The sequence below is a fragment of the Xylocopa sonorina genome, chromosome 3 (assembly GCF_050948175.1).
Source record: "Xylocopa sonorina isolate GNS202 chromosome 3, iyXylSono1_principal, whole genome shotgun sequence".
NCBI lineage: Eukaryota > Metazoa > Arthropoda > Insecta > Hymenoptera > Apidae > Xylocopa > Xylocopa sonorina.
Window position 1 is genome coordinate 8,697,401 of NC_135195.1, and position 27,984 is coordinate 8,725,384.

General features: G+C 41.8%; 2 protein-coding genes across 3 annotated transcripts in view; one reads left to right on the plus strand and one right to left on the minus strand.

The window, feature by feature from the left end:
* The window catches only part of LOC143422091 (uncharacterized), a 442,059-nt gene that overhangs the window by 288,662 nt on the left and 125,413 nt on the right, over window positions 1-27,984 (plus strand). The window lies entirely within an intron of this gene.
* LOC143422253 (uncharacterized) overlaps window positions 1-27,984 on the minus strand; it is a 52,652-nt gene that overhangs the window by 22,020 nt on the left and 2,648 nt on the right. The window contains exons 2-8 of one of the 2 annotated variants that reach the window (XM_076892753.1): window positions 12,661-12,772; window positions 10,184-10,371; window positions 7,864-8,947; window positions 5,199-5,452; window positions 3,568-3,690; window positions 2,527-2,784; window positions 1,680-1,859 (exon numbers count right to left, since the gene is read on the minus strand). In XM_076892753.1, the coding sequence (XP_076748868.1) occupies window positions 1,680-1,859; window positions 2,527-2,784; window positions 3,568-3,690; window positions 5,199-5,452; window positions 7,864-8,947; window positions 10,184-10,371; window positions 12,661-12,772 (2,199 nt within the window). The remainder of the gene's footprint in view (window positions 1-1,679; window positions 1,860-2,526; window positions 2,785-3,567; window positions 3,691-5,198; window positions 5,453-7,863; window positions 8,948-10,183; window positions 10,372-12,660; window positions 12,773-27,984) is intronic. The other variant, XM_076892754.1, reaches the window with a different exon arrangement.

Here is a 27,984-nt window from a genome sequence, read left to right on the forward strand (position 1 = left end):
AAGTCTCGATTATTAGAAAGTAAAATTATAAAAATATTGTATACCCGTTATATCAGGTATACAATTATAATTTTATTATTTGAAGTTTAGCACGATAATATATTTCTGTTCGTTTCGAAAGGAAATTATTAATTTGATGACTTTGCACGGCTACAGGGAAATGAAAAAATTAGATTCGTCTGTTTTAGTTGCTAAAAATAAATGAAAAAATAAAAATGTCACTGCGATCCTTCTTGGTAGTCCCGGTGGGTTTCGTCAGTTAATTTCTGCGCTGGTTTGTCAGAGACTAAAGGGCGTGGATACGTACAAGTTTCGCATGACAAATAGTTGCGCGCAGGATCAAAGTTTCTTGCTAACGTCTCGAGGCACCGGTGGGTTATACGTTTCCTCTAATAAGAAAATGATGCATGATAGTAATGATACTTAGCTAATTCCACTTGGATAGTTGCGGTGATAAGTAGTTTGTAATTTGTATACGACACAGTGACGAGTTGGCCAACTTCTGCTGGGATTTTGATGCTCGATCAAAGAGAGTGTGTATCCTTCACGTTGGATTGCAATTTAGAAAAGTAACAACCGAGCAGATAAAATTCCAAATTAACTCAGATCGTCGATGAATTCAGTATCACGTGAAACAATTTAATTCTCTGGGATAAGTGTGCGTGTTAATGAAATAAAATTTCCTAAACGTATGTCTATCTCTTAAAGCAACGCGAAACTGGAGAAATCACCGACGACCCAATTAATACGGACAGTTTTCCGACTGCTGATGATCCAGAATCACGATCCAATATTGCAGCGGAGAAGCCACCAGCTTACCGAGTGGATCCATGCGCGAGCTAATTCGATTACGTAGTAGGATCGTCTAGAACGATATTATGGGGCTCGACTAGGACCAGGCGGCGGAATCTTGTTAGAACGTTCATCTCCCTATGGGGAATTGTTATCGTACTACCCATCGGTTGGCTGTCCTGAAATTTCGCGCCACGAAATGAACGACAAACGCAATTATACCGGCTAACGAAGAATATCGTTGTTACGAAAGCCGGTGACTCGTTGTTTTGAACACACCATGGAAATATGGAGCGCCGGGGATTGTAACGATTTTCAGCTGCAGATTCATCAACTTTGCATTTCATTCAGTTTTAATTACACCCGTTTTTTTTCATCCGTTTTCACGTTACCACGAGTTGATCAAATTTTTATTTTCCATCCCAAACTCCTCTCGTTACTAATTAATTAGATTCAGAATCGTTCGAACGTTTTATGTTTTCTATTTTTTTTTTTTAATAAAAAAGTATTTCCATTTCCAAAATTTACATCGAACCACCGATTTCCCTAACGATATCCCACGCGATTCGTTTCACTCGTCATTTCTACCGCAGATTCGGACAACAAATTTCTCCGATCTGAACTCGAGGCTGGATTAACATATTCAGAAGAGACTCTCCGAGTTACCGTATCACCCACCGGATTATACATTCGCGCGGCGTAGAGAATCAATCGTACGTTTTATAAAGCGGAAGGATCCCGCCTGAATGGCAGGAATCGTAACGTAACCGTGGTACAATGTATTATAGGATGGAAGTGGGATGTTCCCAGTGAAAAGTGTCCGCCGCGCGGCTTAACTGGCGAATCCAACTTCCCGTTAAATCGTCCGTACGGATTAAACCACTTACCGATACAAGTTCCATCGGGGGTTGCCTCGTAGCCCGGCAGGCAGGTGATCGACAAGCTGTCCGGTATCGGTTGATCCTTCAACTCCATTGGCTCGGCGCATCGATAAGATCCTGGCGTGTTGATGCAACCGTACCGGCACATCTCCGTTTGCAAATCCCGCTGGACGCACTCGTCCACGTCTGTGGAAAGTACAAAATATTCTATGTAACTTTTCGAGTTTCTCCTTTCACATCTGACTTCTCGCAAAACATCGCGTTCCTTTGGGTTTTGACTTTTAACAAGAAATCGCTTCTTCAGTACTGATATTTAACGTTACAGAAGGGACGTTACAGAATTAGTAACGACTCGTAAAAAGCTATTTGATCTGTATAGAAATGCGTTCGAATTAGTTAAGTATATTCGCTTAAAGTTCCTTATCTCTTACGCATATTTTAATAATTATTCCACGAGCGAATAAACGACTCGTTTTTCCTCGAGCAACGACACTGCTCGCTGAAAACAAGCGAGGCTTCCCTCTCGCTCGGCGATCTCAACGGCGCGTAAAACAAGCCCCGAAACGACGTATTCTCAGTCGCGAGCGGAAGAGAGCGAAGCTCGCTGGGCGATTAATAAAAATTTAATTAAACCCAGGCAGGGCGCGTGTAACATTACCGAAAATTAAAACACGCGACGATTGGATTACTCGTTCTCCACGGTATGCACGCCTCGGGCGCGCCGTAATCCAATATTTTTCACGGTGCTCTCTCCTTCGAGTGGATTATTGAAATTTCCTCGCCTCCTCGTTCGAACGGAAACAAGGGGAGAAGGATGGAAAAGATGGTAATCGAGGAACAAACTCTATTATACCTTTGCAGGTCTTCCAATCGTCCTCCAGGATGAAACCGTCAGGGCAGAGGCAGAATACCCGGCCCATCGTCGAGAGGCAAGTGTGCGAGCATCCGGCGTTGTTGACGCTACACGGACCTGCGTCCTGGCACGTGTGGTTGTCGGCTGACAGAACAGTGTCCGGTAGACCCTCGCAGGAACATTCGTAGCCGCCTATGGTGTTCCGACACGTATCCTGACATGGCCCGTGTCCGTTGTTCAACAGGCACTCGTTGATGTCTGCGTAATTAAGTCGTTCCGGCTATTTTTAGACACTTCCGTCTCGATACGGACGTCAAACGCGCGTGGAAAATGGTGTAACAGTAGAAATGAAATTTGTGAGAGTTCATTAAAATAATTTTTTAGTTCCGCCCCGTGGATTCGTGGGTAATTTGATCATCCGCGACTTTATCCTCTTTAATCACAAGCGACGTGAAATGTGGTCTCTAATTTCTTTATTCCCTTTCCGCTGCATTCGTTATCTTTATTCTTTTGGTTCCCTAGGGACAGTATTGATTTACCGAACATCATTATTTCAGAGATAAAACCTTATACTGCAGCGGGAGTATTTTTCGTTCTTATTTAATCCAACATTTTAGCGCGTACTTTCCATTGCACGAAATCATTTACCCAACTTTACTTTCCACCGAATCTTTTTCATTTAAACGACAAATTTATGTAACGCACTCTCATCAAAATATCGCTTGCACCATTTTCCATTTAATGTCCTTAACAGATTAAATTCCCAGTATGGAAGGGTTAAATGTTATTATTGAGAAATAACGAAACTGAGTAACGAGTGTAATTTACAAAATGAGAAGAAGAATAAAATTTAAATGGAACAGAATATCTCAAGGAAAATCATACAAGTAAGGAATAATGAGAACGATCAAAGTTTTAGCAATAGTCGAAACAATGTAGATCTGTACGCGATCATGTTTAAGCTTGCTGCTTTTACGAGCATAAAGTAAGAACTGAAAGTGGTTGCATCGTGGAAGATGTATATTCCTGTAAATCACTCACCCACGCATGTAAACCTGTCTTCGCCTAGCTTCATCCCCTTTGGACACTCGCAACGAAAGGATCCCGGTGTGTTCACGCATTTACGTTCGCAACCTCCCTTGTTATCCTTGCATTCGTTCACATCTAGATTTTAACGAGTACGTGTAATACTTGGAATTTGGCTGATTTGTCCAACAGAACACGTCTGTCGTCTCATTATCATATTTACCGCAATTTCAATGAACAATTATAGTTTTATAACAATTCTATACTTTTAGTCGGATAACATATCGTTTGAAACTATCCTTCCTTTAATTATCATTAATTTTCCTCCGATAAACGTTACGAATGTCTCTACTCGAGGATGCAACATGTATACGTGGCCTGAAATATTGCGAACTTCGAGAGGGTAATCTGAAATTCTACAATTGAAAGGCATTAACAGGAAATATATAGACACAGTGAATTTCGTTCGCAAACGACTGGCTGCTTGAAAGTTTCATTGCACTCCTGTTTCTTGTCCCTCGCAATTTATTCAGGCAAACTATTCTTTTATTTTTTTTATACCCTTCCCGGAGTAAAGTGGAACTTTGTTTTACCGGAGTCGGTTAAGCCAGACCTTTAACTAATGCGGATTACTTGACTTCTCGATTCATTTGGATTAATGACATTTTGCCGTTCGCTAAAACCTAATTCTTCCAAGAGCCGTTAATTTGAATTCTCACTTGATTTAAACTACTTTTCCCCCCCAAAACCCGCGTTAACCAAGTTATATTGGACTTTCGTTTCTCTACGTTTGTAGTCACCGATACAACGCACCGTTCGTTCCTTAATACTTTAACCCTGTTTGCATTCAATTATTCCAACCCTAACTGAAATCACTGTACCCTGCGTAAAAGTTATTTTTGCTTCAAACGAATTTAATATTGGAAGTACAAAAAAGAATCGCTAGAACGATATTACCAGTTAAGTAGCAGAGAATTTTCGATCTCTTCTGAAATAAAAATTTGTTTTCTGATAAATTGAAACGTCGAGAACCATATAAACCTCGAGCACCTTCTCAATTTCCATTGGAGCGTTTCACTTCGAAATGCATAAACTTCGAAATAAATTTTTATAACCGCCCTTAAGTTTTTTACGGGAAACGAGAAATTCCACTAACAAGAGCTAGAAAGGTGAAAGGATTTCTGAAGCGAGATCGTTGATGTTTTAATACGCATAGGAAGAACTTGTCGCTCGCAGAACACGGAAGCTGTCGATATTTCAACGAGTATCCTGTCGATATTTTATCTCGGAAAATTTCTTCTCCACCGGACAGCTCGTCTTCCGTGGAAAAACGATACCGTTTCCTACGCTTTAACATTCATACCGACGAAAAATGCCACGCAATACGCGTTTTCCTTCTCCCTAAATATCTCGACGACTAAAAGGACCCGACGATTATAAGAAAGAGTTGCTCCAAACAGAAATCCGTCCAACGTGTCCAAAAATGATCGAAATCAAATATGACGTACGTTTTCTAAACAATTTGAAACGTGGTAAGTGCACGATAAATTAATAAAAATCCAAATAAAATATAAACCGATGTAATAAATTTTGAATTTAAAGAAAATGTAAAAAGCTTGTTACTTCTATTTGAGAAATGTACTTACCAACGCACTTGTCACCTTCCAGCTTGAAACCTTTGTAACAGAGGCACACTCGTCTGCTACGATACACCACGCAGAGCTGATCGCAAGAGGCATCGGTGCACTCATCTTCGAAGTTCTCCTTAGCCTTGCACTTTGGTAATTGTCCTACCCATTGGCGATTTCTGCAGAGCAACCTAGTTACCGTGCTCACCATGTAGTAGCCTGGGGCACACTCATAGTCAGCTTCCAAGTATTCGTGGCCCGGAATCGATGATCTTCAAGAAACATTAATTTCAACATTTTATTCGTCTTTACTTTAATTTCGAGCAAGTGTAATTTTGATTAAACAGAGGATGCGCAACTGATTAAGTAGAAAATAATCAAAGTAATATTGCTATCGTGTCCATTTGATAGATATACACCTATTTTATGAACCAGTTTTCTATCTTAGCTTTTAAACAGTTTTTAATAGAAAAAATTTGTTACCAAATTTCAGTACCAGAGTAGATACAAGAAATTCCGCAATAAACTTTTGCTTAGATTGGTTCACTCTGAAAATTAATTCTCTGATTGCTTACTATCTGAACTTCGCGAGTTTATGTACCTAGTAGATAAACACTAACTGATCGATACCTCTCTACATGGTGATGTAGACTTTCGAAAAAGAGTTTGCAATCTCTTATAAATCCGTGATGCTATCAATATCAACCACATAAATGGAATTCAATTTTAGAATGCATGCAGAATATGATATAATCTACATCAACCGCAAAATCTTTCGTATTATCCCCAAACTTACAATTTGCAAAATTATTATTTTATTCCAATAAAAGCCATTTCTTTAAATACGTCGTGCAATTTAAAAATATTTTTTATAAGAATGGAAGAATAAAAAAGAGACAGATTTAACTTAGCGTAACGCGAAATCCCCCTTTTTCGGTCATAACTTGAACTTTATTCTAATTTCCTTCCTAAATACTCTTCCAGCATGAAATTTCCGACATTCCTCGCTCCTTTGATTCAACATTTGCTCGAGTCGAGTTTCACCTACCATTACAGTCACTTCCCTTCAGTTTCACGCTCTTTTTATATTATACAGCGCCGACAAGTAATTCCAACGCGTCGCACCATTGAAAAGTTCGAGCCTTTCGATCCGAAACTTTTCTGGTTCTCCTACAACAGTCCCAGCTGCGAACTTGTCTCACAGTAATTCAGATTTCTGACGAAGAAGGCGGCAAATTTCTAGCGGCAATAGGGGCGACACGTTACTCAGCGCCGAGGGGTGGCATGTGCCCGATTAAAGAGCAGATCGAAATGGCGGAAGAGAATGAAGGTTCGTTTCAAATGGGACCTCACAGAGAACAGCAATTACAAACTCTTCGACTGTGATCTTCGCGACGAACAAACATTCCTTGCCTACGAAATTGACTTTCTTTTTCATGGTCAATGAAAGTTAGTCAATTTACTTTCTTGCAGAGAATACTTACTCAAAATAATTAATTTCTTGAAACCTGTGCAGCACAGTTTCAGCTTTCGAAAAAATGAAGTACCTTCTGGTACTAATAGTTTTAAAAAGTCGATAGAAAAAATAATTTAAAATGATGGTTTCACAGTGAAATCCCCCGATCGAAAAGGATTAAACGAAATACGGCAAAATTAATTTCCTCTGGGCATTAAATAGAGGCAACTTTTCGATCTAGATAGCCGAGATTAAATTCATTATAATGTATAATCCCTACGATATGCGACGTGTGCCTTGATTTACTTGACATTAACAAAAATCAATACTTCAATTAAATAGGTCGACATTTTAATTGGATTATGAAATTTCTAGTTATTAAGTAATACCAATTCGTTAACGGTGCATTACACGGATATTATATGGCTAATTAAATCACATAGAGGATATTATAAACCAATCGAGGTTATTAACGTGTAATTTATAAATAATTCAATACCATGGTAATTTTATTACCGTAGCACAGAGTGCGTACAGACCGCCGCAGTGACTTCATTACATCGTGTGACACTGACACGAACGCCCTGCAATGACCGCCAATGGAAAGTGAGTCTATCTAGATAATTTTAGATGGCACTAGGTATAACCATTTCTCATTGGACTGTTGCCACCACTTTATTAGTTTCGCACGACACTATAGAACCACTCAGACAGTTTGTAAACTCATTAATCAAACAATCATATCGTATTCCATTCAAACAAGAGCTCTATGAATGCAAATAAAAAAATAAATTTTATATAAAAATAAACTACCCTACTTCATGTCAAAATAATGACAAGCCCATCATACTTTTGTTACGCCCTTTTAATAAACTTGCAAACGACCCACAGTTCTATCATATACTTCCTTTTAAAAAGTTTAGCCAGGAAGAAGCTATACTAGCTGTATAACTGTACAACGTCCTCGAAAAAGCAGGCTTTTCGAAAGAGATATTAACTTTACCATAGCCAACCAATCTCTTAACGAATTATTAACAAACGCGAATAAAAATTCTCGTTGCATAAAACCCACATTAATTACTCCCTAGCTGATACCCTGCGGGCGCATAAAACGGTGCGCAAAATCGCAGACGCGTGGAAGATCCGTCTCGTACATAAGGAATATCGCATCGGGTGTCTGCGCGTCGTTCGGGATGAGTTGAATTATTCATGCTAAAAGCCACTTACTTTACATATTTGATCAGTGCATGTTGGGCCAGGGGTGCCGGCACAAACGTCCCGTTTATGCATGATAAATCTCCCTTCGTATCGTCCTCGTACGCCGCGGTGCTGCTTCCCATCTCCGTGCTCTTCTTTCCGCCGGCCCTGTCCAATTCTGCACCCTCGATTATGGGTTTCCCATGAAAATGCGACCCAGCAGCAGCCCTCCTACGCTCGAGCTCGTCCTGCCGTCGCGGCAGCATCGATAATTTCAAGCTCGACGTCATGTAGGCGTTGTAATCCTTCAGAGTCCTCGCCAGGACCTCGTTCTCCATGTCCAGAATAGGCAAGTCCTCCTCCGTGCGCGAGTAGCCGAGCATTTTGTGAGCGTCGTACCTGGCGTTGTCAGGCTTGTACTCGTTCATACTGTTGGAGCCGCCATCTTTACGATCCGCGTCGCTGTAAGAGGGTTTCGACACCGAGCTACCCAGTATACGGTTCTCCAAACTGGCTGGGTCCTCCATCTGCGTCCTCGAGATCTCTTTCTCGAGCTGTTTCGAGAATTCTCGTTCGACAGTGTCCTCATAGAGCCTGTAACGCGAGCTACTCGGCGTCGACTGTTTCGTCGGCTCAGCGGTTGATTGATCTTGAGGATTAGAGGATAAGGTTACGTTCGAGGTGTTCACGGGTGCTTGATTACCCCACCAGGTCACGTTCGAGGAATCGTAGCTGGAGACGTTGTTCTCCGTCACGGGGCCATCGATCTTCCCGAGCAGCAACGCGGCTGGCGCGTCGTTCATTCTTCTCTTGAACTTGGACGTCCTGCGCGTGTCGTTCTTCTCCCCGTTCTGCTTGGTCCTCTTCCTGCCGCGTTTTCGCTCGCGGTTCTTTCGCCTCCTGCGACGCTCCGCGCGGTACCTCCGCGCTGGAGAGTCCTTCGACTTCTTCGTCTGACCACCGCGTTTCCCTCTGATCTCGTTCTCGCGGACATCCTGCGCGGAATCACGTTGCCGATCCACGTCTGAGTTTCTCGACTCTTTGTTCCTGCGACGTTTCTTACGGGCCCTGTCGCCATTGTCCCCCTTCCGACGGCCGACCGACGTTGACGTCGCTGAAACAAGGGATTCTACGTGAGGGTGGAAACAAACGCGTCCCTCTGTGAGCAACGAAAGTGTTTTCGTGGCTTAGCAAGGGTTTAATTAATTTTTTTTAACGTGTAATTTGCTTTCTCTAGTTTCACTTAATAATATTAAAAAGATGCGGTAGTTTGAAGCATCTTACGAGAGGCGTCTCAAAGTTGGCGCTCCTCACAGATTTTGTATGTCAATAGATATATATTTCGCGTACGTATGGCGCCTATGATTCATTTCAAAGTGAGATTATTTGCGAAATAAAAATGTTGACGTAAACTATTATACCATGGATATTATTTTCCACGTGTTGGAAAAGAGGTTATTAGCCATGCACTGGATAGCACGTTTTTTGCCTACTGGAAATAGGCACTTATTTCATACTTCAAGGTAAATGCTGTCATTTGGAATGCAATGAACCGAAGCAATTCCTGTACGCTACTACTGTACGATACTTCGCGTATCCAGTGACATTTATTGATGGTGATTTGCACAGTTCCTCTTTAATACTGCAATACGTATGCAAATATCATCAGATTACGCCTATATATAGTACAATTACTTTCTACTTTGTAACTACTGGTTAATCGTTTATTTAGAAATCCTCGTTGGTGTTATAATTAGTTTATATTATAATTCAAAGTACTATTTTAAATTACGTATTTTAAGAAGGGACAACAGCCAGTGAAAAAATAATTGAAAAACACGAAGCTCTACTGCACCGCTGTAACTCTAAAAATTAACAGGCTAATATTAAATTTATGATGCTGTTTACTATAAATTTATAAATTATTCCACCATGTGACAACAATACAAACTTTGCAAAACTATTTTTACTAACTCTCACTACATATGTATATTATATAGAACTGCGATCATTTCGCATTATCAATGGTTCACTTAACTTGAAATCGATAAATTTATATTTTTATTTTCGTCAATCGATACTATCGTCTACACGTCAACGTATGTACCTGTAATTAGGAATCCCGCGATTGCAAACATAAAATCCGAAATCCGTCGGATCGACGGCGCCCATAAATCTGACGATCATTAAATAGACCCAACGCTGCGTCAGGCGCAACAGAATTATAAACTCGTCTAAAATCCGTTGAATTTTTCAAAGAAATAAAAAGATCTCACATCCCCCGAGGGGTACACGATTGTACACGGGGACTCTTTCGAGCCGATCCGAAGGGCAAACAATTTTTACTCACTGACATTCAAACCCGGCCGAACAGATGAGTTGGAAGAACCTCCTGGTGGGACGAGGACCTTGTCTCTATTTCCGTCAGCCTGAGGCGCCCTTTCCGCTTCCGTCTCCGGCACCTCCGCCGCATTTCGCGAGGAGAGAGAGGCCCCTTCTTCATCGAGCGCCTTTTTACCCTCGAGAGACGCGTCCCAACTAATGGACAACATAGCCAACCGTTCTACCTCTCCGGTTCTCTCAGCAAAATCGAGATACTACGTACTTGGCCAGCCCTGCTCCCTTCGGCATGCATAACGTCGTGTACCTCTTTAAGTTTTATCGCCTTTAAACTTCCTGTCCTCGAGGACAGTTTCCGCTAAGTTTCTTTCGGCGATAGGCGAACGTTCGCCGTCCATCGTTCGCCCCGATTAACTCGATCGGCTCGAGACTCTTAACGACCGTGGTCTAATTATAAATTCCTCGCCTGCCCCGCGAGGAAATCGCTGTTCGAGCGTAAATGAAAGGATACGCCAGGCTGATAAGGGTTGGAAATAATGTGGCACGTCACGTGGCGGGTTTTTGGTCAATTAACGGATAAAACTTTCGGTTGTAAGTTCCACCGATCTAAGACCACAGAATGGGGTAGTAATCGCTGGCAAAGGAATCGATGCTCCTCGGATAAGTTCGAAGCGCGTCTTGTAAGTACTCCATAATGCTACACCCCATTAAAACCACCCCAAGCGCTTTAACGGCGCCTCGACGGCACGTTGCGAAGTCGAAAACACCGTAGGTACGACGCGAGAGCCCGTGAACGCATCTAACCTGCTAACAACGCGGGGATGTTAATTATCATTTCGACAACGAGGACTAAACAGCTGCGTTATACGGGTATAACCCGACGCGTCCTCAAAGAGTTTCCGCTATCTCAGCTGCTGCAACGAGGGTAACGACACGTGGCAATCGATGCAGAGTGTTACCGTGGTCGTTAGATCTGCCAATACTCGTAAGTGGAAATACCGTGAAATATTGGGATTTCTTTATTAACCTCCTTGGTGTGGGAATCGACACGTTATCCGCACACGTAACCCAAATATCGACACGGTGTCGTGTTCAAAAAAAAATTGTTACAATCTACTGCTCGGAGTGAAACAAGCTTCTTCCATATTTTTTAGTGTATTGTAATATTCAATAATTTTGATAGAAATAAAAACGATTTTTTTATATCTTTGGATACGACACATGGAACATCCTTGCTAAGCGCCACGTTATATATCCCAGGACGAAGAGATTTCGACGTTTGGTTCCGTCAGGAGTAAGGGGTCAACCAAAGGAGTTTAACCTGTTCAGAGACGTCTCTAATACGATCGTTTCACCATTTGTGAGCCCTTTAGCGTTTTGCTTCGGTAATTATAAGCCGCGGCGGGACGTAATTGAGACGGGCGTTGAACGGTGTGCTCTGGAGCACGCAGAGGAGGCTACGTTTCCGCGGCTGCGGTCCGACTACGCTGCACACCAATTAGAAAGTTCGAGTGTGTAATATGAACGCCCTTATTTCATGCGCCGTAATTATCGGTCCCCTGGAAACCGTCCGTTTGATCCTCGATGTCCACTTCGCCTACTTCGAGCTTTGCCTACAGTCCCGTTACGATTCCACGGTCACTCGACGAGATAAATTTATCGAAGTTGCCGAGTGGACGTCGCAGAGGGGGACGGGAAAGGCGAAGCGAGCTCTTTCACTTTAAACTGTTCGATTTCCTTTTCTTTTACCTCGGAGTGGATTATTGGTAAGGGCGTCTGTTTGAAGAAGAGACGCGAGAAAAGGCGTTCGGTGAGTTACAAGGTAGTTCTGAGGAGTATTTGGTGAACAGGGAAAATCCGTCGAGTAAAAACGGTGGGTTGGAATTTCGTCGTCGAATGCTTTAATCCTCGAGTATTTTGGAAATTTCTCTCACATGCACGTGTACGTGTCGTATAGAGATTTTTAATTAACCCTTTCAACCGTGCGCAGTGAAGTTCGACGTGAACGCGAAGTTGTGGATTGAACGGGAGACATTTTCTATAAGCACGCTATTTTAGGATCAACTGGAAAGTAGGCTCACTTGAAACAATTGACACTGCTCTAGAAACGGGACGGTCGACCTTGGTAATTAACGAGCCAATTCGCTTATTATCTCTAATGTCGCAGACACGCGTTACACATTCCTGAGGGAGGCAGGGCAACCGCTTTCATATTTATAATCGACCATCCAGTTCGCGTAAATTATCGTAAAACAGTATCTATACCGTTACGACAATGGGTGTCGTCCCATAAAATTTGACAAAAATTTTGCAAAACTTTCAGACCTTTAAAACAAAGGTGGAGAGAGAAACTTTAATTTAAAAATTTTTTACAATTTCCCGATAATCTACGGCTCTCTGGATCGACGTTCGTTCCGATCTCCTCTAACACGAAGTTACTCGATGCCCGACATCCCGATCGGACGCATCAAATATGCGTAAACTTACACATACGACTGGTCCGCATCGTCTGCCTGCAGCTCGTCCCGCAGATCGCTTATTTTCCTCGCGTCGTTCCTGCTCCCAAACTGTTCCCGTTGTTGGACGTTCTGACAGTTACCTGCGAACAGGAAAATAATCACGCACACTAATTACTCGACGAATATCAAACCGTGAGATCGATGGAAAATTCTGGAGAACGAAGAAACCGAGCACTGTTCATTCGGAACTCGTTACGTGAAACTCGAGTGGTAGCTGTACTGCTTCTTAATTATTTTTCTAAATTATCTATTCGACTCTCCTCTAAAAAATGTATTATTTCACCAATTCGCGATAGAACGAATAAAAAAAAAAGTGACCAACGCGGAGTATTTAATTCAATATCGTCCATTTTACTTGGAACGTATTGCGTCACGCTTTGTACACATTCTGCGATACCAAATAGTGACCTAATTTTTTGAAAACTGTGTACTACGAAAATTGGAGCGTTCAAAATTCCCAGCTAACATGTCCGTGCAAATGGCAGGCTATCAGCGGGAAAATTGCGAGTTCGAGACCGGATGGCCGAAAAGTTGCTGTTTCGCGAGAAATTGAAGGAATTCCCCGTCCTCCCCGGGCGACGGGGGAAAATAGGAAAAATTGAAAAACGGAAACGAGACTCGGCCGCGATACAACGCTGGGACGAGGGCGGGGCGGGTAGGGAAACAGGAACGCGAGAGTTTCTATTTCCGGCTGGCGAGAAGTTTCACCTGGACGAGGGTAAAAGTTCTCGGCGGTCCTAGACCTTACTTTCTCACTTCGGTTCCGCTCGAACTCGCGAACGGAAGTCAATGGGACCAGCCGCCACTTTGAAACGCCGTACCTAAAAGTAGTTGCATACGCTTCTTTGCCGCGGCGCGTTCGGCTCGCCAGCTTTTCAACACGATATTGAACTTTTTATCGCCTCGAACCGGGCCCGGATGAAAGATTCGAGGGAAAGCCAGAAGTGGAAACAAAGCGGCGGCTGGCGATAGTCGTTTCGCGTGCAGACGCTCGGGGAAATCGTTCCCCGAGCAAAGCGTGGGCTTCGACTACCGACGGAATTTGCTTACAGCCATTCTGTTTCGATCGTTACGACCGTTCAACTGTAATGCGAAACGATCGCCACGGACAACGGTCGTAAAGGTAATGGAAATATCGTGGGAAAACTGCTGGCTACAATCTGTGTAGAGAATTGCTACTTTCGGTTTAACGAGTTCAGTACGTAATTAACCCTCGGATCGATGCCTGGTGGTGACTGTTGACCCGTCCTTTAGCTTCGTTTCTAACAACGATCCTAGCGTAAGTTAGCAGGAACGACACGACGTCGACCTTTGATGTCGCTGTCAGACAGCCAGCTGTTCGAGGGTTAAATTAGTGATGGAAGATGTAATTGTGTCTGTCGATGCTTCGTTTAGATATGACTTCGAATGCTTTCAAATGGTTCGAGTGCAGCAGGAGGAAAAATAGACGGTTGCGATGTACGTGTACTTTTGTATCTTATTTTACAATGAGTTGTTGATGAAGTATGAAAATGTACGTGCATCAAAACCGCCTGTTTCTCCTCCTGCTCTATTCGCGGAAGTTAATGAAACGCTTGTAGTATCGTGCGCGAGATGCACGCTTCGTTACTCTTGACCGTGTTTTGTTTTTCTTCCGCGAGAGCACTTCAATTTTTTAAGCTATCTTATATTCTTTTTTACTTCGTACCATAATTTCTCACGGACACGCGCTTACACATCGCGCGGCGGATTTTGCAACCCACTCCTCTATCTCTTGCTGACTCCATCGAGTTCCCAACGAGGCTTCATTCAGTGAAAAATACAGACGCGTGCCTTTATCTTTCGTAACGATCGCACTAACGCCGACAGTCACACCGTTTAGAACCTAGTAACTCGGTGCAGCCTAGCGACGACTACCCTTTTTCGTTCCTCCCTACATATTACGATTTTTCAGCCATATCATCACTTTTTTCGTCTCCACCCCCTTGAAAATTCTTTTACATTTTTCGCTACCTGATCCTCTGACTAATAGGTTAGCATTTTATCCCATAAATCGTGAAATCCATAATTATTTTATGTTACGCAAACAATTTCTTAATAAAAGGTAGGTAGATGTGCGATAATACATCATTCTTCGTAGAATTTAATCCTTATTATTCAGATGCATACGTGCATGCATCAAAGCGTCTGACAATAAAGGGGTCGAATCACTCTGGGGGTGCACCATATATAATAGAGATGAATTGCAGCTCTGGCTCGTAGAAAATATTAAAAACAATGGACAATGGGGAAATTTCGTTTATCCTTTTATATATGTACAATAGTGTCCCGCTTTCACCTTTAACTAATTAAATTCTACGTTTTTACATAATTTTCTTACGTGTGGGAGAGCATCACATCATGAAATACTTAAGTCGCAGAGAATGACGTCTTTATATACACTCGTGTAGAAATAATTTTCGATAAATATCCGTACAGTGAAACCAACAATTCATATGCACCAGCGTAATATTATATATTGGAATTTTCTATATTTCCTCTCGACATGTACAAAAGATCTCGCATCTTAATTTCGAGGAAACTTGAAACTATCGCACTCTGCCACCCCAAATTTAGATTCTATAAAGGAACAGAACCAAAACCTATGCGATCCGTTTAAAGCCTCTCCTAGGATACGTGTAGATAAATATATCTTAAATTGATTTCTAATTTTGCCATTAACGTTAACCATTCTCTGCGATTATCGTTTTCTATTCTCACCATCCAATTCCTTTGGGTATACGCAAATAACACCGACCGAAATAATATTAGAACGAGGAGGGAGAATTCAATTTACTCCTCCTCTGTTTAATCCGGGCATAGAGGACGAGATCCGAGCAGAGCAGCGATTCGATATCGCGTCGTTCCTCGCGAATCTCTCCCTCGCGCGGGTATACGCGTCTGATAAAGTTATGAATTACGGTGCATTGGCCTTCGAAGCCCGTCGAGGTCGTTCGACATGGGATAGGTCAGTCGCCGGCTCTAACTCATTCTAACCGTGGCCGTGTACCGTTCCCCGCCTCGATTCTACGTGAACCGGAAATGTAACGGCGCAGATCTGATTCGGATCTCAGGGACCACCGATCCGTGCCCGGTGAACGTTACGAAACTGATCAGGCAGACCATAAACCCGGAAATACGGTGAGAAATTTCCTATGCGGCTGGTTGGAATTTAGCAACAGCTGCGTGGCACTTGTTAAACGTACATAAGATGACAATCTTAAGATGGCGGGTACATATGAAGTTTTAAGATCGCAACAGAAAAGGGCAAGGATCATCGGATGAACCACAGCTACCAAATCACAGCTTTCCATACGCTGGTTGTGCTAATCAACGAAGGGTGCATGGGCGCAATCTGAAAGTGAAATAAAGTTCAATTTTCCTTTTAAATGAGAGACAAAACGAATTATATTTTATAACGTGTCAGATATGTATGAAATTATTCCTTTCTTGTATTGTTTAGATAATATTAATTTGCTTGAGCTGTATAAAATTAATTTCAGTTTTTTCATTTTGAACGACGATTATGTTGCATACGCGTGTTGTTAGAAGGAGAATTGTTCCCTTCCTAGAAAGCACGCTCGTTCGTCACTTCTAACAATAAGACATCAAAGAAAAATGTGTCGTCGTGAAGAACACATTGTGAAAGAAATGATAAATTCGTCTGAGATCATCCGTTTATATAAAACTTCATTGGCAAAGCGGCCTTCATGTTGCAAGTATCAGGTCAACGCGCGCTACGACCGCAATTTTAAATTTCACGCCCAAGCTGAAACGTTATTACTAAATAAATGCACCTTGAATAAGCAACGATATGCTCGCGCTTTTAATTCGTACGTAATTGCTTCATTCTTTCCGCGTTTCGCACAGAAAAATTAATGCCTCGAGTGCCGTCTTGATAAATGTACTTCGTTTCGTTCCAGAACTAAAATACTGAAAGTAAATTTGGAAACGAGGAACTTTTCGTATTAACAGATCGATGCAAGGATACATTAGAGGATTAGTTTGCTTTAATTTAACTTTATAATTCGATCTCACCTCCCTCTCGTGCAGAGTATTCGTTACGAATGGGATTAAAATTTCGTAAAATTCTATTCTGCAAAAACTGGTAAGTATGTAGCCCGATTTAATGTCATTGCAACGTTGCTTTACCATTGTGTGCTTCTAATAATGTAGATTTTATTGTGACCCTCGAAGCAAAGCCAATTTCACGTTGCAGTCGGTTAACTTAATTTAAATTATGGCTTAGCGAAGTGTAGAGTTTGATGCACGTTTAATACAATTTATATCGAATATGATTATAGAGTGCATTTATATTCGAAAGACAGAGATAGTCTGTGCTTCGTGTAGTTAATTTGCTTTGTAGAATTATTCGTTTCGATAATTCTGAACGAATGCTCAGAGAAATTAACATTGAAAATATATCGTCAGATTCGAATATTACGATCTGAATTTCGAAGGAACTTGAACACTGACGAACAAAAATTTATTTGTTAGCGTTTGAAACCTGAATCGAATAAACTCTGGCGTGGAACTACGAGAGAGGAAGAGAAGTCAAACGAATGTTTCGCAATTTTAGGAGGCAAAGCGATAGGGAAGCGCGTCAAACGTACGATCAACTAAATGTATTAATTTGCACATAAAAGTTCTTCTATTGCGTCGAGAAACTTTCTAATTGATTTTACGAACGCTCCAGTTTCTCAACATTTCGATCTTCAATTATTCATCCTAGAAAATATTTAAAGAGAATACATGAAATGAAATTTAAACGTTTCTTTGTAACAATTCAAAAGACGCGAAAGATGTTAAAAAACCGTATCGAATTTCATTTATTCAAATGAAATTCACTTCTCAATTGCTTGTATTGATACCAATACTTTTTGTAGCCGTCGTACCTATCGCTCACCTAACGAGTAGCTCTCAAAGGAAGTCGTTCGTTTGCTAATTAGAGACATTACGAAGATAAAAAGAGCGGACAAGCTTTTCGTAATGAAAAAGCAGGTTCCCTCGATTCAAAGACAATCGACTGCCATTAAGTTGGAAGGATTTCTCGAACGCTTTTCGAGTCCAGCTTAATAATCATCACCGTAGCTGGAACGGAGCCGGGATATTTTTCAACTCGTCTCGTTCCTCTTTCTCTCATTCGCTCTTAAACTTGTAGATTAACTTCCGGGGTCGCGAACTAGGCAAAGAAACGTACAGCCTCCGTACTTTACGTAGAAACGAGAGAGTTCAGAGTACTTAGAGCTCCTGAAAATGCCAAGGTAAGTCTTTCCGTTCCCGCTTTCGCCTGGACCCTGGCTTTCCCTTCTCTTCCTCCTTTTTTCCCCGGCTTACCTGACCGGGTAATTAAGACGTTGCGCTGGTGTGGACTCGTGAAACTTGTGAATACTAAAATTATTCCTCGTCGCACGAGCGCGAACTAGAAGTTGATGCCGTGATACATACCGACACCTCTGGAATGAAAAATTCGAACGGTCGACCGAGCATGATAAGCGTTCTCGACGCGAAAGGGCTTAATTATACGACGAAAAGACTTCATTTTATGTGGGCCACGAATCAACCCTGTTTAATTATAGATATAGAATTATCTGCAATTTACTTTTCATTACGATTAAACAATTTAGCGATTTTTAACATTTTCATAGAAATTTTCCTTATTACTACATCCTACATTTCCATCGACAAAGTAAAGTAAACGTTGAGAGAGTCAGAATTTTCTCCGCTTACAATTCTCGACCCATGGTATATTTTTCTCTCGACCGAAAACTGTTTACCTACAGACAGAAAAATTCATTTCCTTAAGGTTCACCCTCGAGTGATGAAGAGCCGCGAAACTTCGTTTCCCTAAAACTGTTCGAACCGTTCGCGCGATGGAAGAGGAAGAGAAGGGGAGCCCATTTGTCCACAAAAGAATCTCATCAACGAGCCCGATAGATTCGCGATTTCTTTCAATAAAAATCCCTTCGTTTGCGAAACTATCCGCAAGCTCATCGAGGAACTCGTCTCTGATCCTTCGTTTCCGCGCGTACAAAACGCGCTAAGAGAAATTGGTAGTCTTCCACGCGAACTAGACACATTACAAGACGGTACTAATTTTTCTAAGAAGGAAGATCAATGGAACCCATTTCCCTCTCCAAAACCAGAGTCTAATAAGATTCACCTACATCCAGAATACATACCCAAAAATTTCAAATAAAAGATGCAGAAAAACTCAAGGGACAATAACAAATGATTTACATTTATAAAAAATATGCAATTACGAAAAAGTCGCATACGAGATTACCAAATAGCGTCACACGTGAGCGCATTAATTACGCGGGTGGGGTGTGGATCCGCGAAAGAGTCGTGCATCCCTCGAGAAAGTCCGTAGCCTTATCCAAGCATTATACCAACCGAAAGTACGAACCCTCCGCATCCCTCGCAACAGTTGCCACGGCTTACTCGATTTAAGAGCCAGGTTCGTTAGCCAAACCTGTAATTAAGGCCGAACCGGAGATACTTTCGCGTTCCATGAAACGCTAGGGGAATCGATTCCACGGACACATTCGTATACGCAGCTGCGATCCCGTTCCAGATTTTATGGAATGTTTGCGCCGCATCGGGGCGAGTTCCAGTCGATTGAAAGCGTGAACTTTCCGGAACGAGAACTTCACGGAGATCCGAGAACAATTATGCCACCGACGCCGGCGACGTCGCTTGGTCTCCGCGATCTTCTTCGTTCCGTGCTGGTCCTCAGTCATTTCTATATAATTCCACGAAAGACCGGATAAAGGGGGTTTAACCGGTCGACTGTGCTGCGGTTTTTAGGTCATTCTCAACCCTATCCTATCCTCCATCGTTCGAAAAGCTTCGTACTTTCATATTGTTATTCATTCATCCTTTATAAATAACATAATACCATAATATCTTTTTAGTATCTACTCAAGCTACTGGAAACAGAGACGTGGAAAAGCATCGCAAAAGTCATCCTGCGACAGTAACACGTCTGCTTTCCACTGCACGACGCGTATGTGCACCCACATGCGAACCTACACCACATTCGAAACACAAACATCAGCTTTTCAGTTTCAATCCCAGTTTCCAAACGAGAGACATAGTGTGATGTCAGCCAACTAAAAACGATGGGTCTGGCCACACGCGTTGACCCTCTTCCAACGACGGCGGACAATAAAGCGCCGATTCGAAACCGTTCCACGACAGCCAGCGAAACATGGTCGAAGGAAAAGGTATTGATAATTTCCACCGTCCAATTACGCCAATTATCCAAGAGCAATCCGTCGACGCGGAAAGGTTTCCGTTTTCCAGATTTCCCGTGATTCGCTGCGAAGGGCGAGAGCTCGCCTCCGTGGTTCGATCGCCGCGTTTCAACCCCCTCGCGAAACGTGGCCGGGAAATGGGAACGACGGCGAAAGACGGCGAAAAGGGAAAGAATCGTTGCAGATGAAAACGATTAAAGCGGGCAACAAGGCCACGCCGACGGCGATTGAGAGTAATTCGTTCGTTTCACCGTTGTAACCAACTGGGCTGACGAATTCGTTACGAAAGTTTAATTAAACCTCGATAACAAGGAGGGGTGAAAACGCTCTTGGCCCTCGACAAACGTCGATTCTTTCTACGCGCGGCTGTTTCCACGAATCATTTCACTAGCCCAAGAGATCGACGCGAGGTTTACATTCCTGTAGAACTCGACGCGGAGCAATCCGTCCAAGTTAATTTCTTTGTGAAATTATAAACGAGAATTGCTACGTTTAATTTGTTTGATGCGCTCGAAACGGTAATTAAAGAACGTTTATACCCGCTTAAAGGTTGAAAGCAATTTTTTAATTAAAAACGAAGCCCACCGACGCGATCCCACGCAGACACGTTTTCCATCCCTTAATTGAACTATAGCGATTCTAGAGAAGTATTTCTGCCTCGTATATTAGCGCGATTGAATTTACATTTACTACGAAACTGTATTAGTTAATCCAACGTTCGATTACATTAATAATCTAACCGATATCGTCACTTTGATAAAACGTGATAAACAGGATATATCAATTAAACTTGAATCGATGGATCGCGGTACACGCGTTTAATGATAAACGCGAAGTCATCGACATTCATCCACGAAACGTTTCACCCTGAAATGTTAATGATACGAGTGAAAAACGTGCGCCGCGGGGTATCGACGCGATTTGTCAGGCAATTAACAACCCATCCTCCCTTGCGTCCAGGTCGTTCTCATCTCGGCAGGATTTCTCGTTTCCGGTCGTCGATCGTGTTCCGCCCGCGGCTAGTTTTAAGCACACCTGAGGCACAAATTCGACGAGAGAAAGAGAGGCAGAGATCGTGGAATCCGTGAAGTTTCCAGTATAGGTGTGAACGAACGTGCAAACCAGCCAGGGACGTAATTAAGCTACCCCCGCAGTGGCTGGCAATCCAGCGAAAGAAATTACGAAATTAGCGCAACTTTTTTTTCTCTCTTTCTCTCTGTCTCTCGACGACGACGAAGGAGACCGCGTAATGGCCGCGTGGGAAAATTTAACGCGTCCCTTCGACTCGTTAACGCTTTTTTCCCGTGGCTAATTATTCCTATGCTGGAAAACGGGGGTGGAATTCATATCTTTGATGGAATGGCGGCTCTTTGGTTTGCGTCGGTAAATTGCTGTTGCTGTAGCGAACTGCTGTTTATCGAGTTGCTGACGAAAGAAGACTCTTGCTAGGCAGGAGATCTACGATTGTATTTAAGTAAACCAGTTCATCGATACGAACTTATCGTTTACTTAACTCGAAATGTTATTTCGACTGTTTCTTTACAAGCAAAATACACTTTGCACGTCGCGAATTGCCGCGTGCAACGTGAAAACTGACTTTTAACCGATGTTTATTTTAGAATTTTCGTAATTGCGATGACATGATTGGCGTGGATGGAAAGTTATAGCCAAGTTACTCGAATTCTTACTTACTGTGCGGTGGTGCGAATTCCACGGTGGTAGTTCACTTTGCATTATGATTCTTTTTCGCTTTTTTTTTTTTGTAAAAGATAATACCTCTTTGAAGAAAGCTGGTGAATCTAAAGACCACAAAGAACGAATAAAAGTATTAAATGAGAAGATTACGTTGGAATTTGCTTACGAACTTACAGGCTTTAGATCGTTCCTTTTTAACTTTTTATTTCTTTCTACGCCAGCCTTTATTCTTTGTCTGCTGGAAGTTACTTGGACGGATCGTTCGTTCTGTAGCTACAATTACCAGTTCCTTTAATTAAGAAAGATTGCTAGAATTTATTATTAATCTTTACTATCGAGTTTTCCATTGGAACGTAGTGTCTCCTGTAAAAGCGGAATATATTTCTCTCGTTTTTACTGTTTTATAATAAAAAAAAATTATATTTTATTCTCTGCTATATTGAAGAGTCTTTTCATTTAATTATCTAGCCTTGTGTACTTTGATTCTCGTGTAGCATGAAATATACGTGTCACGATATAAAACGTTGTACTGTACACACGTGTATTCTTAAATTAAATAGAGATGCGCTACAAAGAACGATTAAACTAAATTCTGTTCATGTTTGAACGCTTAAAAACACTACTGAACGAGTACTTCGCAAATAGAGTGTGTTCGATTTGATCGTCTGGTTCTCGGTATCGATCTCTATATATACGCGCTGTGTGTCACGCCAAAAATCTACGGATGGACAGAAAAAACATTTGATTCTCTCTCACACGGCACACCACCGCACGATTCTATCGGATGAATCAATTAAAATCGCTGACTCGACTCTATTTCCCCCGTTTCTGAATTAATATTATAAATCGCACGATATCAAATATCTATATCCTCTAATTCACATCAGCGGCTATTACGTACGGTGAACATGCGTGTAACGTATGGTTTGGCCATTTATTTAACGTTTGAGAGCAATATTAACTGGCTATTAACTTTAATTGGAAATTATGCTGATCACGAACAGATAATTGTTTATTGATTGTAACATTATTAACGTTCTATAATAGTATTCTCTCTGTAGTCGATGTTGGGGAAAATACAGTTAAGCGTTATCTATTAAACGGTCTCCTATAAACAATTATACTATCATCCCACAAACGTTAACTAACAAAATATTCATTTTTTATCACAAATACTTGAACAAATTTTGTGTAATATAAGAAAGAAAGAAATAAATCCTATATAAAATACACAAATTCTTATACTATTTACAAAGACCTACGTAAACATTTGGAAGCATCTAAATTACTTTTTGACCCATTCTGAAAACTCTGACGATATCTGCCTACATGAGAATTAGCCATTTTATTCTCTTCGCTGTTCCTCCTCGCAAACGTTATCCGCGAAACAAATCGTCGTCCTCTCTCCGAGAAGCAGCCAACTCCCAGCACCAAAGAGTAAGCCAAGAACCAGGCGATAAAACCAGGAACATATTAGGAAATAAAACCACGAACATATAAAGGGACACGTCTCCGTTGTCCCGCGAATTATCTCCGTGGACGGGCTGCAGGCCGCCGTGCCCTAACGCGGAAATTTATCCTTTCCCCCTGCAACAATACCGGGGGCCCAGACAACGTAATGGAATTTTTTCATCAGCCAGCTTTACCAGTGACGCGCCGCTTCGCAAAGCCCCCTTCATACCAGTTATCAGGCCTTAGGTCGACGTCGCGACGGCTGAGAGCAACAATTTTCACCGTCTACCGCAGCGTCGCGTCGCGACAAGGAAATTGGAGCGGGGTAGGTCGGAGGAAATTTCATTCCAAGCCACGAGCAGGCGAAACAAAACAAAACAAAAAAACACCAGAAAAGAACGAAAAACGATTTCTCATTCGCGAAACAACCGAACTAATCGAATAACCGGTGCAACTTCCGTCGATAGAGGATCGCGAAACGGTACCAGCGCGAGGGTGCGATCGATGGGGGTTGCGCGGACGAACGGTCGAAACGGACGATGCCCAGATCGGTCAGACGTCTTCGTGAGATCGCGTCTAATGAGATGCGGAAACGATGGAACAATCAATTAATCAAGTTGCCTCACTGGGAACGATTGATTAATGCGAGCGTGCGACGGTGAACGAGAGGAATCGATACGGGGGATGCTTACGGAAGAACGGAAACAGGGGTGAATTGCAGCGCATCGATGAGAGTAATTAGACTGTCGAGCTCGGTTTCGGTTAAATAAATTGATTATTGACGGTATACTGGGTGTTCTATTGCAGGTTTCATGCGATAAAAGGGTTTGAAATGGGATAAAAATGGCGAAATCTTTGTTCGAATGAGACTTTGAAGTGGTAAAATAGTAAACGTTAGTTTCGCTTTGGTTCTGTTTTACATCGCAGGATAATTCCACGATCAGGGTAACTCGTTTGTCTCTTCGACGAATTCTTTCGTGCGCATAGAGTACGAGTAACCTTCGTCTCCGTTAAACGACACGGAAGTTTAAGTAACATTAATTCGCAAAATCTGTTCGAAGCACGCAACTGCGGAACTAATTACCCGCGGCGCAGAAAGATGTCGGGACAAACCGGAGAGTTAGTCGTTCATTGTTGCTCGTCAGTTTGCAGTGTGCCGCGAAAATTAACAGAGTTCGCGTCAAGTCACTGGTGGTTTCAGGCGGCAGACCGAATCGCGTCGGTTCGCAAGGCACGAGACAAGGTTTCGCGTCCCGTGCACGCCAAGTGAAATGTAAATTCGTCGAATTACCTTTTTCCGGATTCCGACCAGGGATAACGAATCTTGTCAAAGTGCTGTCGTATTTGAAATTTAAAACTGAAACACTTGCTTCGAAATAAAAGAAAAATACACTCGAATCAATTAAGTTGGAAAAATGGTAGAAAATATGTTGCACTATATACTACATTTAACATTCAGTTAGGAATTTTAATATTTACTCGATTCATGATAACAAATTTCTAAATACCATGACTTTTTAATATAACGATATAATGTAGCTGCAACAGCGGAAAATAATCATGGAGAACGGGTGATTGTTCAACGTAAATCTATAGGCTGCCTTCATTGATTACGCGGCCGTAGCAAAAACACATCAGCACGCATCATTAACGCACAGGCTGGCTGTAATGCAATCAATATTCATTGACGCACTGATCAAGAGCAAATTTAGAGAGCTCGCTGAAATTTTTGCTGCGTAATCAATGAAATTAACCAAGTGAATTGTAGCGCGATGCTAAAATGTCATCGACGTTTGTCTAGCCCAAGCTTTTCCGATCGATTCGTCGCCGAGTCCCCCTTCTCTTTTTGCGAATAAATTCAAATCTATCGACAGGTACCCTAGCTTCAAAAGCAACGCAATTCCATGTTTCTTTCGTGGTGTAATAAGACGTCAACATCGTCATCCGCTTCTTCGAAATCGATTTGATCTTTGCTCGAAATTAATTGAACAAAAATTTTAGCACGCGTGTATTAACAGATTGAAATGGATGGAAACCCTATAATCAAAAGTAAATTTGGCCAGCGATAGTTCGAAGGAATGCTTTAACAAGATCGTAAACCACGTTTGATACAGGCTCACCAAGATAAGGCGAAGTACTAACTTCTCTTCGAATTTCCTTCATCCTTAATTACTAGTTACACGCAAACTCCTCGCGTTTTGTCGCTCAGATGTAACGTAGTTAACTAATTTCCAGCGAATACACCGTAACAGTTTATCGTGCACCAACTATTAACGTCTACAGCTCAGTTTCGTGGCCTGTTCAGCGAGGGCGATGCATTAGGAACGACTAGCAAATGGATCCTTTCGGGCAATTAAAACGATACAATTAAACGGAGGAAATATATATAGAGAGGAACTATAAAAATAAAAGAGAAGGGTAAAGAGAAATCAGTGGTCAGCGAAAAGCAGACATTTAAAACGAGCCATGTTTCTTATAAACTCGTGAATCTATCGAAGATCTCTCAACCATTCCAATAGCCTAGTCAAACTTCCACGTAATTAAAATCGTTCTTTAGTTATAAAATTATTCATATGTACAGTGTATACCACAGAAACGAATTATTTTTAAATAAACCAGACAAATCAACAAAAAGTCATTCGTACGATGGTACCAACTTTAAATCTCCATCTTTAAATTTACGATTTTAACTACGATTTGCAAGTAACGAGCATTCGCAAGCTGAAAAATTCGATTCTCGATACTTGCACAACAAACACTGGACTGACAATAAGTATCACGTTTACAACGGTTCGAATAACTTTGTCTTCGCGCTGTTTCGCTCGGCCATCTCATAGGCTGCCACGCTGACAACACCATTAATAAAATAGCCGATACGTCGGGTAGAATTGATACACTCGTGAGACGGGAACGAATTGATAGTTCTTTCTTGCCACCGTCGATAGATTCAACGGGCTAAATTGCGCCGGGACGAGCACACAGGATGTACCGTTTATATTGACCGCCTTAACTCACCTTCGAGGGGTCCGGCGAGCTAAGATATTGCTTCGAATATCGTGGCGGTTCCCTCGTAAAAGACGCGCAATAAGTCCAACAGAAACGATAGAAATTAAATAAAAAAGGAAGCTACGGAAACCGTCGAGTTAAATGAACGTTGAAATAATATCGGAAATATCGGGCTATTCATGCTTTTTAAAAGCTGAATAAACGGTAATTGATATCCCGTTACATGGTGAACGGAGAGTTTTAATGAACATCGTGCGAGAACAACCGAGCGAGCGTTCGAAAGCGATCAAATTCGCTGATAAATTGAATAAACGACTCGACGAAAAGAAAAGCTTGAAATCGGTGTTCAAATCTCGGGGAAAATGGCCGGGGATTTCAATTGCAGTTATCGAAGAAAACAGTACGATCTAGAGAAAACTACTCGGCTGGCCTCTCGCGCCCCCTTTTATCGTCTTATTTGCGATCGGCCAACCACTTCAGCGCCGACAATCGCAGATGGTTGGGCTTAGCTGCTCGGTCTGATCTTGACTCGCTTGCTCCACTTAAAAGTAACTTCCACTGCGCGCGACTCGCCAAGTATAATATTAATGAGGCGGCGGATAATGAACGTAGATGTTCAAGAGGTATCGCGCTTACTTCGTTCCATTGACGACCATTAACGAGATGCTACGTCTTTCGTCCCTTCGAACCTTCCACCGGCTAAATAATCCGATGTTAATGCCGTTCCCCTTTGCTTTCTAAGTAAAGAGAACTTGTACAAATACTTTAAGACATTAACGAAAGTATTATAATGTTTATGAGACGCTTTTTCGATCGAATGCGTCGTGCAATTTTGCATATCTTGATTGCAATATTAGTCGAAGGATGAGAAACTTTGAACACTATCAACGTTGCTGAAGAAGAGATAAATTATTATACCATCGATCGAGTCAAATGGTTTTTCACCAAGTATGAAATGTTCTTGCGTGTGTATTTAAATTTTTTAATATTTGCAGTCACGTTCGAATTAAAGGAATCTAATTAACGACTGTCCCCTTTGAGTCGTTTTGTTCGACGTAATCGAAATAATTAGACAAAGTTCCGCGATGAGTATGTACACACTGTGCGCGTAATAAAGCATGCATATTTTATGCACAAATATCGAGACATCTCGTGCATCCGTTTCTGCAAATTTGTTAACGTAAGTATATCGAATTTGCATAATCATCGTTGACCTACTGCGAAATTTATATTTTTCTACCTCCGTCCGTACGATAACGTGTAACGATGCAAATAACGGCGCGTACTCGAAGAGGAAAAATGAACCCTTTCGGATAATTATCGACGAGGCAATTGTAGAGACAGAGGCGTGTCAACAATTGCAATCGTTCGATCGCGAAATGTTTGACGTGCCGTTGAAAATTGTGCTGATTATCGAACTCGTTCGGGATAAAGGGTAGGAAAACAATCGCGCGTTTTAAACGAGTATTCGATTATAAATGCCTCGTGGAAACATTTCCCCAAGAAAATATCAACAAAATCTGGGCATTTTTCGAACGCTGTACTCGCACGAACATTCAGAATCAACAGAAATTAAGTTAACGATCAGAGTTTCAAGCAAACCTATAGAAAATATTATTCAAACGTAAACGAATACCAAAATCATTAAATCCTAGAACCTCATCTCCAACTAAAACTATCTTCACTCGATCTAATAATAAAAGACACTACTTTTCACCCAGGAAGCTTCGCCTGCATCGATTTCCCGCGCGATTTCCATTCGCGTCGAGTGGAAAATCAAGAGTCATCGCGACAAAATTACCAAGTAACCCCGTGGAACTGGTTCCCTTCCATCTTGATCAAAAGTAAATGAGAAAGAACGA